The following is a 14,303-nucleotide window of genomic DNA, read 5'->3' on the forward strand; positions in this document are numbered from 1 at the left end:
AGATGTATATACACTTCCTCTAAGGCAAAAAGGAGGACTGGAATTGTGTCGCACGTTGAGGTCCATGAGGGGGCTCGTAGTAACTCTGATATTGTTGCCTGTGGTCCAACACGGCGTATGATCTTCTGTGGCCGTGGCCTAAGGTGTATTTTGCGTATGTTTGAACGAGCGAAATCGGACATTCTTCCAAAGAAGGTCGCGATGACACCTTCATCTGCTAGTGGGAAGAAGACGCAACGGTTATACCACGCTGGAAGTGCTTCTCGGTATATCTGCTTGTTACATCGAAGTATCGCAAGGCTCAAATGGCATTTTGGCTGCCTAGAACATTGAAGAACCAGCTGGCCTGTATTCGAAGATGCGTATTTATCGACATCGATGGAGACTTCGAACTGCGCAGTGTTAGAAGTATGCAGCAAATAGCGTACGGAGATACTAAGCAGTATCAAGAGAGAGAGGGTTCAATTGAATTGATTGAGTTGCTATCCCAACTCCTGAGGAGTAGGATGACCGCTATATATACGCATAGAAGAGGCAAGCTATAGAATCACCTAGAAGGAGATCATAAATCAGCGTTGCAATGCTAACTGCAGCATTTGTGAGTGTATGCGTTTCTGAGTGATAGCGCGTGGCGAACAGTTGCGGTGGTCGGAGAACTCCGTCTTCCGCTGACACGCAGAGGTCGAATATTCAAAAACTTTATCGTATATCTGTATTCTGATCTCAAGCGGCAGGGAAAGAAAATCGGTTGGCGGCCCGAGCCTGTTGCTTCGGCTCATGGTGAAAGTCTCACGAGGTACTTTCGGTGTTCAGTGTATCTCAGGCTATTCCAGCATTGTATGCCGAAGGCCCAGATTCAAGAGGTATGAATTAGATTTGCACCGTCAATAACAAGTGGCTGCAAAGTTCGCGCCGTCGGCAGGTAGGAAAAGGTGTTGTGTTTGCCTCAGTTCTCAGCCGTGCTATATGGCTTAGACGATGACTAAGTCAATGTGCACCAGCACCACCAGCACCAGGGGTTGCAGGACCACAGTTTGCGCCGAAAGTGAGCCGAAGCAAGTCAACAAATCAACAAATCAACAACACGTTTTCTGTACTCCGTACAAATATTTTAACAAGATGAGTCCTACTACTACTCTAAATAGGGCTATTCCCGGTGTTAATGAATGGGTGCCTGTGCCTTATTCAGAATAGCGTTGCCGCAGCTTAGTGTAACGGCAGGTTTGGCGTGCGAATAAATACTCAAACATTTAAAATTGAGTCAGCAGCACCACACCCAATCTTAACGTACCTACGTAGTACTAATAAGGAGTAGCTGATGCAAAGTTAGGATAAACTCGCCAAGAAGGTTGAATGCCCGAGCGGGGCGAAGGCAAGCCGGTCGAAAATGACCCCCTGCCTGAAACGCACATGTTCGACTTTGACACTGGCAAGGGACTGATTTGGAACTGATCCCACTGCAACTCCCAGCAAACCGGTTAAATCAGGACCGAGGAGGTTTGTGCTCCTGATCAACGCACAAAGTAAGCCTGTGTCCCAGCTTTGAGTCGTGTTAGCTCGTGTAGCAGTGTTAGACATAAGCTATTTATCGGTCCTCTGATGGCCGCGACCTTTTGGTCCAACAAGAAGTAATTACTTACGTGAAGCAAAGAGTGCAGGGGCTGACGCTCCGCAACTAATATTTGAAGTTGTCCTTGTATCAGCTCCCATATTTTTATCGCTAAGACTGGCCTCTTTGGCCGTTGAGGCTCAGTTTGCAACGGGGCTAAATTCGCCTCATGGCTGGCTGTCACGTCGTGTTTCAATAGATAGTCATGTTATTAACTATCGAACCTACAGCTCGCCCATCACTTACTATCAAATAGCTTCCTTCTATACAATCCGAAAACTGCAAACCCGGTTCCGACTTCTTGATTTCTCAAATTTCCAATGTCAGTTGGTAAAGAAGGACGAAGTAAAATGCCATGGTTTCGCACACGCCTTCCAGCACCAAATGACTCTCCATCAAGGAGCGAGCGACAAGTCGATGAAGTTGTCAGGCGCACTGAGCTAAGTGGGGTTTCAGGTCCTGGTAACGCTCAGAATGAAAATCGACCTCAGTTAGTACAGAGCACGACCCCTCTTTCAGGCTCTCGCGAAAGACGTCCCAGCATCATTCCGCGTCGTATGAAGCCGTCTTCGCAATCACTTGGTGGTGCTTCAAGAAATCCGGCGAATACTGCTGCCAACAATCAAAGCGAGCTGTCTAAATCCAAAGAGCTGCAATCCAAATCTACGAGGGCACCTCAGAACACAAAGCCACCGAAATCGGTTGAAGCAACCAGAATCAGTGAGGTATCTGGTCCCCAGCAGGCGTCTTCAGGTGCCCCCGGATCCAGAGAAGCGTCCAAATTCACAAAGCCGCCCAAGTCTGAGGAGTCAAGCGGACCAAAGAACGCACCAAGATCTGGGAAAGCCGCCACGTCTAGGCAAGGATTTGGGTCTGAGATGCCATCTGAATTCAATGGGGTAAATGGAGCCAACATGCCATTGAGGTTAGAGGATGCTCCTGGACCTGGAAAGCCATCTAATGTCGATGTAACCAATCCCGGAACTAAAAACGATAGTAAGACGGGACTTTGCTGGAAAAAGGCCATATTGCTTTTAAGAAAGGAGCATCCGAAAGAGTTTGAGGTCCTGTTGTCAGCATCCGAAGAGAAGTCGCTGAAAGAGGAGGAGGTCTTTGATTGTTTGGGTTTGACATCAAAGGAGCAGGTCAAAAGCGGAAAAGCACATATATATGTCGAAAGACTTTGGCAAGCTTTAGAGCCATTCCAGCAACTCGGGATGATAGCATCGCGTGTGGATCCCCACGGTATCGCCCCTTTTGCGGTCGCATCGTTATTCCTTTTGGTCAAGGTACTTCGCTCCAACTGAAGGCAAACCATTTGTTCGAAAAATCATATTTGTTAACCTATTCTCCAGTTAGCACGGGGTTTGGAATACCGAGAGCTCGTCATTGAAATCTTTTCCGACATCACTTGTATGATGATGCGGTGGTACCATTTCGAAACACGATTGTTTAATCAACACGATCCGTCCTTAATCAACACCAAGGACCAGATTGACGCCCTTAAAGGCCGTCTGACAGATTTATTCTTTGCAGCGCTGAAACTTGCAGCCACTATATACAAGTATTTGGACGGTCACATGGCCCTAAGATTGGGTAATCTCCACCATTTCACCAGTGTTGCCAGCAGCTGACTGCTGTGAATTAAGGCCGTAGGTTGATAGCCGACAAGGTTAAGTGGCAAAACATGCTCAAGGAACTCAGGGCCATCGAAGCTCAGTGCAAAGCATGCAAGGAAGTGATGGATGCGGAGTCGAAGTTCCAGAAAGACAACGCCAGCATTCTCGCCTGGATTACAAACACGAACCAAAAGCGGGACCACGAGCTCTTGCGGGCCTCACTCGGGATAGATAAGGTCTATAAAGACTGCGGGAAGTGGCTGTTCATAACTCCCGAGTATCACAACTGGAAAAAAGGTCGGCCCGCCTCGAAGCCAGTACTGTGGCTCAAAGGTACAGGTAGGCAAAACTGATATCACTGCGAAACCCTCTTGTGGCGTCTGACGTGCGATACAGTGGGAACTGGAAAGACAACTTTGATGTATGCAAATTTCTCCTAGGGGTCGACTTGACGGCTGACTCCCTATTGCAGGTGCAGAGCCATCGAGGAGCTGCGTGAAGACTTTAAATATGGGGATCATGGTGAGCACCCAGTAATACACTATTACTGCACAGGTAGTAAGCCCGGCGAAACACGATCAGATAGCAAGCAGTGCCTCCGTGCACTAGTAAGACAGCTAGCAAGAAACCCAAATGATCTAACGATAGCACCCTGTGTGCAGGAAGAGTATGACAAACACAAGTTGGATAATCCAGTCGACTGCAGATTTTCTACAACAGAGTGTGAAGAACTCCTGAAAAAATTGATCCCAAGTGATCCAAAAAAACTGCGCATCACGATCGTGATCGATGCTCTCGACGAATGTGAAGATAACGGTTATGAGTTGCTTGAGATCCTGGGTAACCTTCTACAAAGCCGGCCACAGTCTATTCGTCTGCTGCTATCGAGTCAGCTGCATGTTAGAGTCGAAGAGAACTTCGGCGATAATATTACTGAATCTCTTCGGGTAAACTCTACCGTGACGAAAGACGATATGCACACATTCATCGAGACGGAAATGGAGAAACGCGCGAAGACGCCTGGAAATCGTATCTTGGATTCTCGCACGGGCTTATACGTAGAGGTAGCAGGGGAGCTCACAAACCGCGCCATGGGCATGTAAGTTTGCTAAGCCATTAACCTTCAATAGACGTCATTTACTAATAATTGAACGGCATCGAAGGTTCCAATGGGTGAAATTGCGAATTGGAATATTCTTTCCAAAGCCGCCACTAGAAACAACCACGAAGGTAAGAAAGACTTTGCCCTTCGCATTACGCAATATGTAAACTGGCATTATAAGTGTACCCTACGCTGTCTCCCGGCTCCCCTACTCATGCCTATATGCAGCTGAGTCTAGATGACCGTGGCAATGGCTGCCACATAAGGCGCCCTGTCGGGAGTTCTCGGCTAACGTTTGGTATGGGGACTGAATTTTAGGTGCAGAAAGAGTTAAAGGAGCTTCGAACGGCAAACCCTAAAGATCTAAACCCCACCTACAGAAGACTATACGCGAACAATGTGATTCAATATGAGCGACAGAACACCGCCAAAACCTACCGTCTTATTTTGAGCGCCTATAAACCATTGACCCTCAAGCAAGTTAGAGAAGCAGTATCCATCGAAAATGACGGAAAGATCAATAACGAAGTTGACGAGGAATATATCAGAAGACGGTGTCACAGTTTCGTTATAGAGAACGAAGATGGGTACTTACAATTCGCGCACGAGTCTGCAAGGTTATTCCTGGAAAAAGTTGAAAATCATGGGGACAAAGATTTCGCTGATGTAGACGATTTCTCGGATACCGCAAACCATCGCGAGATGCTTGAGATTTGTCTGAAGCTGATGATGAGACCCAACCATCCAATGTGGATACCCGATGAACTGAGATTCGTCCAGCAGAATGGCGGATTCGATTGCTCGAGCAGGGTAACAAAGACGAATTACGAACAAAACTGTGACATGCTTATTCAGTGTATGCAGGGTACAGGTTTCAGTGCATACACTCTCAAATACCTTGGCTACCACTGCCGCAAGCTGGGATCAACACAGTTGCTAGGACCGGGGCTTTCCAGAGACTTAAGTAATGTTATCACCGAGCCTAATACAGCACTTCTTTGGTGGTATCGGTTTGTGATCACCTATCTAAGTCCCCAAGAGTTTAAGGACTCAGGAAACCACCTTGAAAGTTACAATCAGTGCAGGCGCTTCCAAAAGAAAGTCTTAGTTTGCATGCAAAACAACCGCACACCCAACCCTTTTCTTGCCGTATGCATATGGGACCTTGCTGAGTGTGTGGACGAACTTCAGGCCCGCCTCTTCCCCAAAAATGAAGAATGGTCATCCGCACTGCAGCTACCACTCGATGTCTGCTGTTTCTACGGGTCAAGCCGGACATTATCGAAGCTCGTCGACGTTTACCCTGCAAAGGCGGACGCACTCATTATGGAAGCCCACGGTTTCCTTGGCAAGATTCCTATTCAAGTTGCCGTTGAGCAGTTTAGAGTGGATGTGACTAGGATTTTATTGGAATTCGAACGAAAGCGGGCCCATATCACGAAACAAGAACGCTGGACTAGCAATCAATTGTTATGTTTGCGCCCACTGAGTAAAAGAATGAGAATATTAGAGCGCCCTGACGCCGTCCCGATGCTCAAGCTGTTACTGGAGTTTGAGGCAGATCAGACTGGGGCACGTTTTCCTCCAAGCTCAGAAGAGTGTTGGGTTAGTGAGCTAGCACAACATCCTGATACAAGTGGTCAAACTCCCCTAAAATTTGCAGCGAGGTTGGGACATCCAGATTTTGTCTTGCTCGACTGCCGAACTCACCGAATTAGAGGCGGCGCTGGGAAGGAATGATTCAAACGGGGGAGCAGTTGTGGAGCTGTTGTTGCGAAAATATCCGGATCATTGGAATGTCTTCGCCCGCGACAACTACTTCGTATGCTATCTTGGTAACAGTGCGAGCGTGAAAACTGCGACTTATATATTGCAGAAACGGCCACAGCTTGTACAGACGCCGAGTGGGGAAGGGGAGAAGGCTATAAAGATAGCTTGCCGCAATCGGGACTATGACCTGTTTGATCCATGCTCACCATACCAAGAGCTAATCGACGTCTTGTTGAAGTTCGGAGCTCAACTCGCTGACGCTGAAGAAAGTACTGAAGAAATGATGAAACGAAGGGAATTCGAAAGACGATGGAGAATCTATGTGAAGAAAAACAGGGGAAAGGACGGAGGAAGATCACACGCGACCGTTCCGAATATCTCCGGCGGGATCAAAGACCGAAATTTATAGACAAACATCGCAGCGACGCGAAGTAAATCATATCAGAGGTTTTGTATGGAGCGGTCCAAATCTTGAGTAGTCTCTAGGGATTTCTCACCTTCGACGAATTGGTCCTTATGGGTGTGACTGGTGAAGGGGTTGATTAGAATAGACCAAGCATAGATTTTACATGGGCGTTGTACTGTGAAGAGAAGGAATGTATAGGCTTTTGGTTAATGCAATGCAATGATTATTTATGCTATGTCCGTAAGCGGGTATCATTACATTGAACGGAGCATAATCTAAACGCAGATATATAGATGGAATTTCCCATGCTCTACGCCATCCCTGTGTAGTACATCTTTCATGATGTTGTCTTGCTCACCACCTTAGATGATGACTAAGTCAATGTGCGGAAAATGCGTTTGGAACAGTATATTCGGCAACCGTATATTCGGCGTTTGGATTGCGTGACTCCGCAGTAGTAATTTGTATGTAGCGTTCCTGAGTTTATCTAACATTCTGACTCTTGCTGTAATCTTGAGCTTATTGTTACTTCCTAAATAAGTACTGAGATAGATATCCTTGGTGTTGTTATTCTTTGGTTGGCCAAGACTTTGGCCAACTGTACGAGGTCAAGGACTACGTGGCTGCACCACATTGGGCGACCTCCAGATGGACTGCTTTGCATTGTAGGCTAAATATTCGGTGAGCTTTCCACCTCTTCCAACGCAACTGCATCTCCATTACATCTTTCTGCACAAAGAAAGCATTTCTGTCTTTACTAGAGCTAACCCGTCGTCATGCCGAGAAAGGAAGCACCGCTTATCTTGGATGTATGAGGACACGCCTAAAGAGAAGGACTCCCCACCGTCTTCATTAATATTTTCTTTCCAGCTTCGTAGCTGAATCCTTGAGGCAAAGCAAGAGAAACTCATCCTGATAACATTTTGATCATTTACAGCGGGCGTCTCACCATCTGAGCAACATGAAGCTAGTGGCTGATATTTGGCGCTCACTCTGCCTAGGCCGTTCAGTCAGTTCAGACGACTTTATACCAGAGACTGACCCAATCGCTGCCTCCTACAATTCATCGTCAGAAATACCATGGGAAGTAGTACGTGATTCTCAGCTCCTTCACCAGTCAGCTGGCAAAATAACAGCTTGTTTAGCCTTCACAACCAGCCACAGGGTACTCATTAGAGGCAGCAAGCGAGCAAACACCTAATGTGACTATCTTCGTGGTAAATATATGCTAGAAAGCCTCAGTCCACTAACGCACTTTGCTCATTTCCCTTTCTTCCGTCAGCCACCACCTCCGATCATCCACTGGCCGCCACACGAGTCAATCAATCAAGCTCCCAGGGCACCTACAGGAGGTGTATGTGTCCGATTCAGACGAACGATTCTTCTAATTTGATTCAGTCACCGTCGCATCAATCTGATGTGCCAAAATATACTGTAAGGCATGCACCTAGTCTATATGAATTGGATTGGTGACAGAACCCGCCGTTGAAAAGTCCGCCCGTGCATGCAGCGTCGCTCCACCGCAAACTAAAGAGGAATATGTGGAATATGCCGAAGACTTTGTTGCAAAGAATATAAACAACTTTGTCGATGTGACGGAAGAATCCGTCAAATCTATTGCTGAAGTCGCAGCGGCCCAAGCCGACATCGTCGCCACAGAACTTGGATTGCGTCCTGAAGTAACTCCTGGACTCGTGAAACTTGCCTTTTATGATTTTGTCATCTTGTGCGGTTAGCTCATCGTCTCACTAGCTAGCTACAAACTTTGTCGAAGTCATCCTCGATGATAGCTAACAGCTTATTCCTAGATGATAGTAGCTCAATGACTTTTGATGAGCAGTGTATTCCAGCGCTTAATGATACCCTCCGACAGGTTGCTCATTTTGCCACCATCCTCCAGCCGAAGGGAATATCAGTCCGATTTCTGAATCATGATGAAGGCAATGCAAGAAGATATGACAACTTAACGGATGCACATGACATAGCAGTGAAAGTTTCGAGCGTACCATTCTATGGCAACACTCGACTGGGCAGTGTCCTCAATGACAAAATTGTGCGGCCAAGAATTATTGATAAAATAACATCGGGTAAGCTCGAAAGGCCGGTGTTCGTGGTCATCATTACAGACGGACAAGTACGTTTTATGACTCTCTGTATCTCGTTGAAGCGTACATTCTCCTCGTCTGCATCACCATATGCTAATAGATGTGCAATGCTCAATCTCATAGCCTACCGACGAGCACCCAGAAAGTCTGCGCAATACTATCCGTTACTGCAAAGATGCCCTCAGCCGTCAATCCTATCGTGACGCGGCGGCCGTCTTCCTCATCTCTCAAGTAGGCGACGCCGCTCATGCCACAACGTTTCTCAAGAGTCTTGAGACCGACCCGCAAATAAGCAGCATGGTGCTGTGCTCCACAGAAAATATGGCTGCAAAGCTAGCGCAATTTCAAAGCAGCCAACAAGATAAGCAATACACTGCTTGGGTAAGCAAATCTATTCCCAAAAAGGTGCCAAGTTTAGAGGATTGAAAGTGCGGTCAATACGAGACCAATCTTTTCCTCACACTGACTGGCTGCAGTTACTGTGCATTGCGAAAGTGTTGCAATTCCTTGGCGCTACCCTCGAATTGCTGGCGCCGCGGGGCAGAATTGTGGTGAGATATAGGAATAGCTCCCCACGTACGAAAAACGCGTAGAAATTGCTTGAAATTACTCATAGACCTTGCTGGCGCTTATATCTTGCCTTATCTCAACTGCTGGCCTTTAGTGTTGAGTTTTTAATGAGTGGATTACGTTTATCAAAGCCAGCAGTGAACTAAATAGAATTCTGCGGACTTTAAGTAAGAGGATATTAAAGAGGATATTAAGGAGGATATTAAGGAGGATCTCAAGGAGGATCTCAAGGAGGATATCCCTCTCTTGTTCAATATAGCATCTAACTCTATGTATAAGACGAACCAATAATACTACTCTCCTTGATATCCTTCTTCTTAATATCCTTCTTCTTAATATCCTTCTCCTTCTTAATATTCTCCCCCTCCTTAAGATCCTCCTCCTTAAGATCCTCCTCCTTAAGATCCTCCTCCTTAAGATCCTTCTCCCTGCTATCCTCCTCCTCCTTGAGATCCTCCTCCTTGAGATCCTCCTCCTTGATATCCTCTTCCTCCTTGAGATCCTCCTCCTCCTTGAGATCCTCCTCCTTACTATCCTCCTTATATCCTCCTTTCTACTATCCTACTCCCTACTATCCTCTTTATATCCTCCTTTCTATTTGCGTTATAAAAGCGCTATAAAGTTCTCCCTACGTTTGAACGCTTCTCACAATTCAACACCATAATTTTCTATCTCAAAATTTTGGCAGTAAGGTCACAAGAGAGTCTATTTTACTATCCGGGCGATTTTAGGCATTCTACTACGATAATTAGGTGGTAAATGGCCATCCTCTGCCCTCACTGCAATTCTGCCCCGCGGCGCCAGCAATTCGAGAGTAGCGCCAAGGAATTGCAACACTTTCGCAATGCACAGTAATTGAGTTATTCTTGGCCGCTTTAGACAAGCAAACAAAGCATTTTTGAAATTTAGTTTTAAGAGCGTTTTTCAAGGATTGAATAATAGTTTTAGGGAGTAGAGGATGCAAGAGCGGGCTAATTCCAATTATCCTTCAGGTTGAATTTAACCAGGCTGGGAAGTATATCAGACTACTGTGAAGTTCCGACTATTTGGAGCAGGATTTCGTTTGTGCACAGACCGAGTAGGGTATCACACGTTCCTGGCTAGCGTGGGAATGCATTTCCACCATGGACATTAGGCTGAAGCTGGGTGCCAAAATTTATCCCTTGTGTTCCCGAATACATCTGAATGGATATCCTTCCTATTTGGGACTAAAACTTTTTGCTTATAAAGGGCTGATTGTTATAGCTATAAAGTTATAAGTTGCAGGTCGAAATATATTTGAGTATAAATCAACTTTGGTGTTCTTCTTGTCAAGGCTGAAGCACAATTTCCTGCGGTAAATCTATTTAAGCTTATAAAGACGCTGTTCCTTAGAAGGGAAGTCTCACATTCAGTGCCACAAGGGATAGGCTCTCTAGGCTGGCCTTAGGCTGTCTGAGTACCTTACTAAGTGCACAAGGCTCTTCTTATATATCTAATATTTCTAAAGCGGTACGGCCTGGGTAGAGGGTGAGCCGGAGTTGAGCCAGGTGACTAATTCCTGAGTCAGGCAGCAGAAACGACCAACCCAACTGAGTGCCAAGGCGCGGTCAAGATTCGCCGCATTTATTAGGGTAAACAAAAATAGAATTTACATGAGATCTCTATTGAGAAGAGAGAAAATATATACATCCTTAATGCAATGAAATGCTTATCTATATTATGTCTGTAAGCGGGTATCATTACATTGAACGAAGCATAATCCAAACACAGATGCGCGGAACTTCCCATGCTCTACGCCATCCCTGTGTAGTACATCTTTCATGATGTTGTCTCACTCACTACTACTTGTTGCTCCTTGCTCGGAAATGTCGAAATAGACCAAGCTTGATTTATTGATGATGGAAGAAGCGAGAGATGTCTGCTTCGTGGAGATGTCCATCCTACAGACCAATTGCCGCGTCCACTCCACTCACCAGCACGGCTGACTACTGCTGCTTGTTCAACACCGCACCAAGAGCACCCATGATAACCTTGATATTCTCTGATCCGATGATAAGATGAGCCTCGCCAATCATGACAACAACGACCAGAATCCACAGAGCAGTCATGATGGCGAAGATCTTAGCCATGAGCTTCACGAGTCGAATCCTTGACGACCAATCAAATGATTTCCATGCCTCGACCATGCCGATCTTGCCCTGGCCGCCAATAATGGCAGGTGTGACTTTCCCACCAAAAGAGCGATCGAAAGGCACGACTGTCTCGTTCTCTTCTGGGAGCATTGATGCGGCGACTCGGACGACAATGACGGTGGCCGGCAGTTGAATGAGGATGGTGAAAGCGACTGCCAGGACGAAGACGAGAAGTGACTGTGCGGCCGCAGCATCGAGCTCACGACGGCTGGGTTGATAGTCGGGATTACCCATCCTCTTGAAAGCGCCAAAGCTCATGCCCACGATAATCGGCATGACTTTGGCAATCTGGCTTGCCATGCTCCAGAGAGCCACAGCTGGTGCGATCTTCGTCCAGTTCTTGATGGCAGGAGCACGTTTCCACCAATTTTTCTGTGTTGGTTCGGAAATGACCACGTGAATCCAGGTCATTTCCCAGCGCGCCAAAATTAAATCTGCAACTACGGAAGCGAAGCAGAAGCCGATCCAGTTGGTCATGAATTTGGGGAAGCAGACGAATTGAATGATGAAGAGGCGCGCGATAGTTAGACAGAGGAAGAGTGAAAGACCCCGGAAGCGAGAGAAGTAGCCGTAGCGTGCACGCAGATGGTTGATTGTGCGGCGGATCGAGGAGGTGATGGGGGTGTTCTTTACGAGTAAGACTTCGGGTTCGAGAAGAGCATCGGAGGTAGGGGGTTTTGGCATGGTGTCATCTTCGTCGTTGGAGGGAAGTGTATCAACCGCTACGTAGGCATCGGTCCGGTTTGATTCGATCATCGTCAAGGTGCCAACAACGAAGCCGCAGGAATATTGAACGGCGAAGAAGAGGGCGCAAAAGCCCAAGACGGTTAATAAGACGAGGCCAGAAGACCATGCTGGAATCTTAGGCATCTTTGGGTGCTCGCCATTCTGGGCGGTGGAGAAGGTAGCATGGGCGACCTGGACGCTGCGTCGCGCGAGAGCAGCACCGAACGCCATGGTTCACAATGTATCGTGTGTATTGTAAGGGAAAGTCAAGAATGAGGTGAGGAAACTATGGAAGTAGCACAAGGGTCAAGTATGAAGGCACTCGCTGAAGAAGGACAAAGAATCAGGCCGTCGGAGGTGGCAATGTGCTTAAATTAGATGACTAAAGAAAGGGGAACGGAGCACCGGGATTTACCCAACTTCCGGGGGCGCAGTGATAACTTCCAAGCATTCATGCACAAAACCCGCCAGGCAGCAGTGCCACAACAATCCTTCGACACCCCCTAGTGTCATCCTATCATCAACAACATCCAATCACACATCCTAATTTCATGCTTGACTCAGCTTATGAAACTCCAGCATAAACAACCAAGGCTCGTTCCCGCCTTGTTGACTGGGACGCACGACTACTTTGTGTTTGAGGCTTGTTCCTTCACATCCACTACCGAATACAAGCAGCCATATCACCTTGGAGAATGCTTTAATGCGAGTACGAAGGTCTTGCTTGATGGATTTCCTCAACTGTTAGAGGAAACAGCATAGAGATGCACAATTTGGCATTATGGTCAATAATTGTTCTCATAGACGCTGTAGAGAAAGAATGGAGCTGATCATAATAAATAAAGATTGGGTATTCCTAACATACTAACAATGTAAACAGCTAAAAGCGTCAGCAGCATACACGCCGCAGATCACAGAAACCCAATACCCACCTCGTGATTGAAGGCTTATGGCTCCCAAAAAATGTTCGCATTGGGCAGATGATCGTCAGGATAGTCACAATGCCAGTCTGCAGCACTCATCCGCATTCCACTCTGGTCCGGGTCGTAGTCGAGACAATGTGTTCGGAGGATGCTCTCCTGCGTTGCAGCATCAGCACTTTGAGACCGCTCCGACGACATGTCTTTGATCAGATTGCTGTATATCCGTGGCAAATACAACACGTCGTTGGCCGCATACACTGTGAGGTCTTTGCGGAGCGGGCGTACACTGAATTGAACGAATCCCCACTTCTCGCAGATCTCTCTACCATTGTTCTTGTATGCCTGGAATTCGTTCATCTGCTCTTTGGACAAGTCAGCATATCGGTCAATCAATCGAGGTAGACCACGTCGCCACTGGCGTCCTGTGGGATCCCGGCGAGAGGCCAGCTCAATGTTCTGGATGTCTTTGATGCCACGAAGATGGATCTCAAACTCTTGGAACAGAGCACGAGAGTCACTGCGAACATCACAAAAGAGTTTGAAGATCCAAGCTGACTGCAGGATCCTTCTCAATGTCATTTTGCCATCACTGGCTGGGGTGGAGAATGCTGCAGGGCCCAGCGTGCATACGTCGATGATATAGAGATGGTGGCTGAAAGAATCGTAAAGCTGCACCAAGTGGATCTCACCTTTCTTCTTGCCAAGATCAAGACCTTCAAGGTCTATACTGAGTTGCGGTTGCTCTGAGTGAGATGTTGGCAAAACATCGAGCATGCTCGTGACTAATTCCTTGGAATCGACGAATGTGTAGGGCACCTTGAGCAGCTGGGACACGTCAGTATCTGTTTCCGCCAGGGAGTCAGGTGGCAAATCTCTATACCTATCATCTGCAGACGGCAGGATAATGGTGGTACCTGTTTTGGTGTACACGTGGCTCTCCGGGGGCTTCGCATAGACAACACTGAAGTTGTCGAAATCTCGGAGTCCCACGAGCTGTGCACAGGACTTTTTGAGGACGGCCGGACGGGACGGTGCTTCCTTCCAGCCTGCTCGGAGACGCATTTTCCACACCTTGCTCATCACCCCCTCGTTGAATTTTTCCAACGGTACGCTCAAGTCAAGTGCATCAAGATTCGTCGCGAAGAACGTGTCCGACGGTTTCCATCCCATTTCCTCGTCGCTTGGGGGTGGCTTCGTGAAGTCAATCTCCGTATCCGTCTCCTCTGGAGTCTCCCACCCAGCCTCAGAAGTTGATTTTGACTCGGCCATGCTTCGCGTGTCTGTATGTCAAAGAAGGAT

At 47.2% G+C, this 14,303-nt stretch overlaps 3 protein-coding genes across 3 annotated transcripts; 1 reads left to right on the forward strand and 2 right to left on the reverse strand.

The window, feature by feature from the left end:
• Positions 1 to 1,959: 1,959 nt before the first annotated feature.
• Positions 1,960 to 9,037, forward strand: EPUS_04803 (uncharacterized protein; the record flags this gene model as incomplete). The annotated part of the gene is made up of 13 exons (XM_007803447.1): positions 1,960 to 2,898; positions 2,965 to 3,205; positions 3,259 to 3,567; positions 3,625 to 3,649; positions 3,701 to 3,786; positions 3,877 to 4,327; positions 4,392 to 4,458; positions 4,649 to 5,935; positions 5,994 to 6,152; positions 6,207 to 6,369; positions 7,983 to 8,237; positions 8,315 to 8,640; positions 8,735 to 9,037. The coding sequence occupies 13 exons, from the start codon at positions 1,960 to 1,962 to the stop codon at positions 9,035 to 9,037; spliced, it is 4,611 nt and encodes a 1,536-aa protein (XP_007801638.1).
• Positions 9,038 to 11,148: 2,111 nt separating this feature from the next.
• On the reverse strand, positions 11,149 to 12,312 carry EPUS_04804 (uncharacterized protein; the record flags this gene model as incomplete). The annotated part of the gene is made up of 1 exon (XM_007803448.1): positions 11,149 to 12,312. One exon carries the CDS (start codon positions 12,310 to 12,312, stop codon positions 11,149 to 11,151), a length of 1,164 nt encoding a protein of 387 aa, XP_007801639.1.
• A 716-nt stretch (positions 12,313 to 13,028) lies between these two features.
• Positions 13,029 to 14,273, reverse strand: EPUS_04805 (uncharacterized protein; the record flags this gene model as incomplete). The annotated part of the gene is made up of 1 exon (XM_007803449.1): positions 13,029 to 14,273. The coding sequence occupies one exon, from the start codon at positions 14,271 to 14,273 to the stop codon at positions 13,029 to 13,031; it is 1,245 nt and encodes a 414-aa protein (XP_007801640.1).
• Positions 14,274 to 14,303: the final 30 nt, after the last annotated feature.

Source organism: Endocarpon pusillum (genome assembly GCF_000464535.1).
Source record: "Endocarpon pusillum Z07020 unplaced genomic scaffold scaffold2274, whole genome shotgun sequence".
NCBI lineage: Eukaryota > Fungi > Ascomycota > Eurotiomycetes > Verrucariales > Verrucariaceae > Endocarpon > Endocarpon pusillum.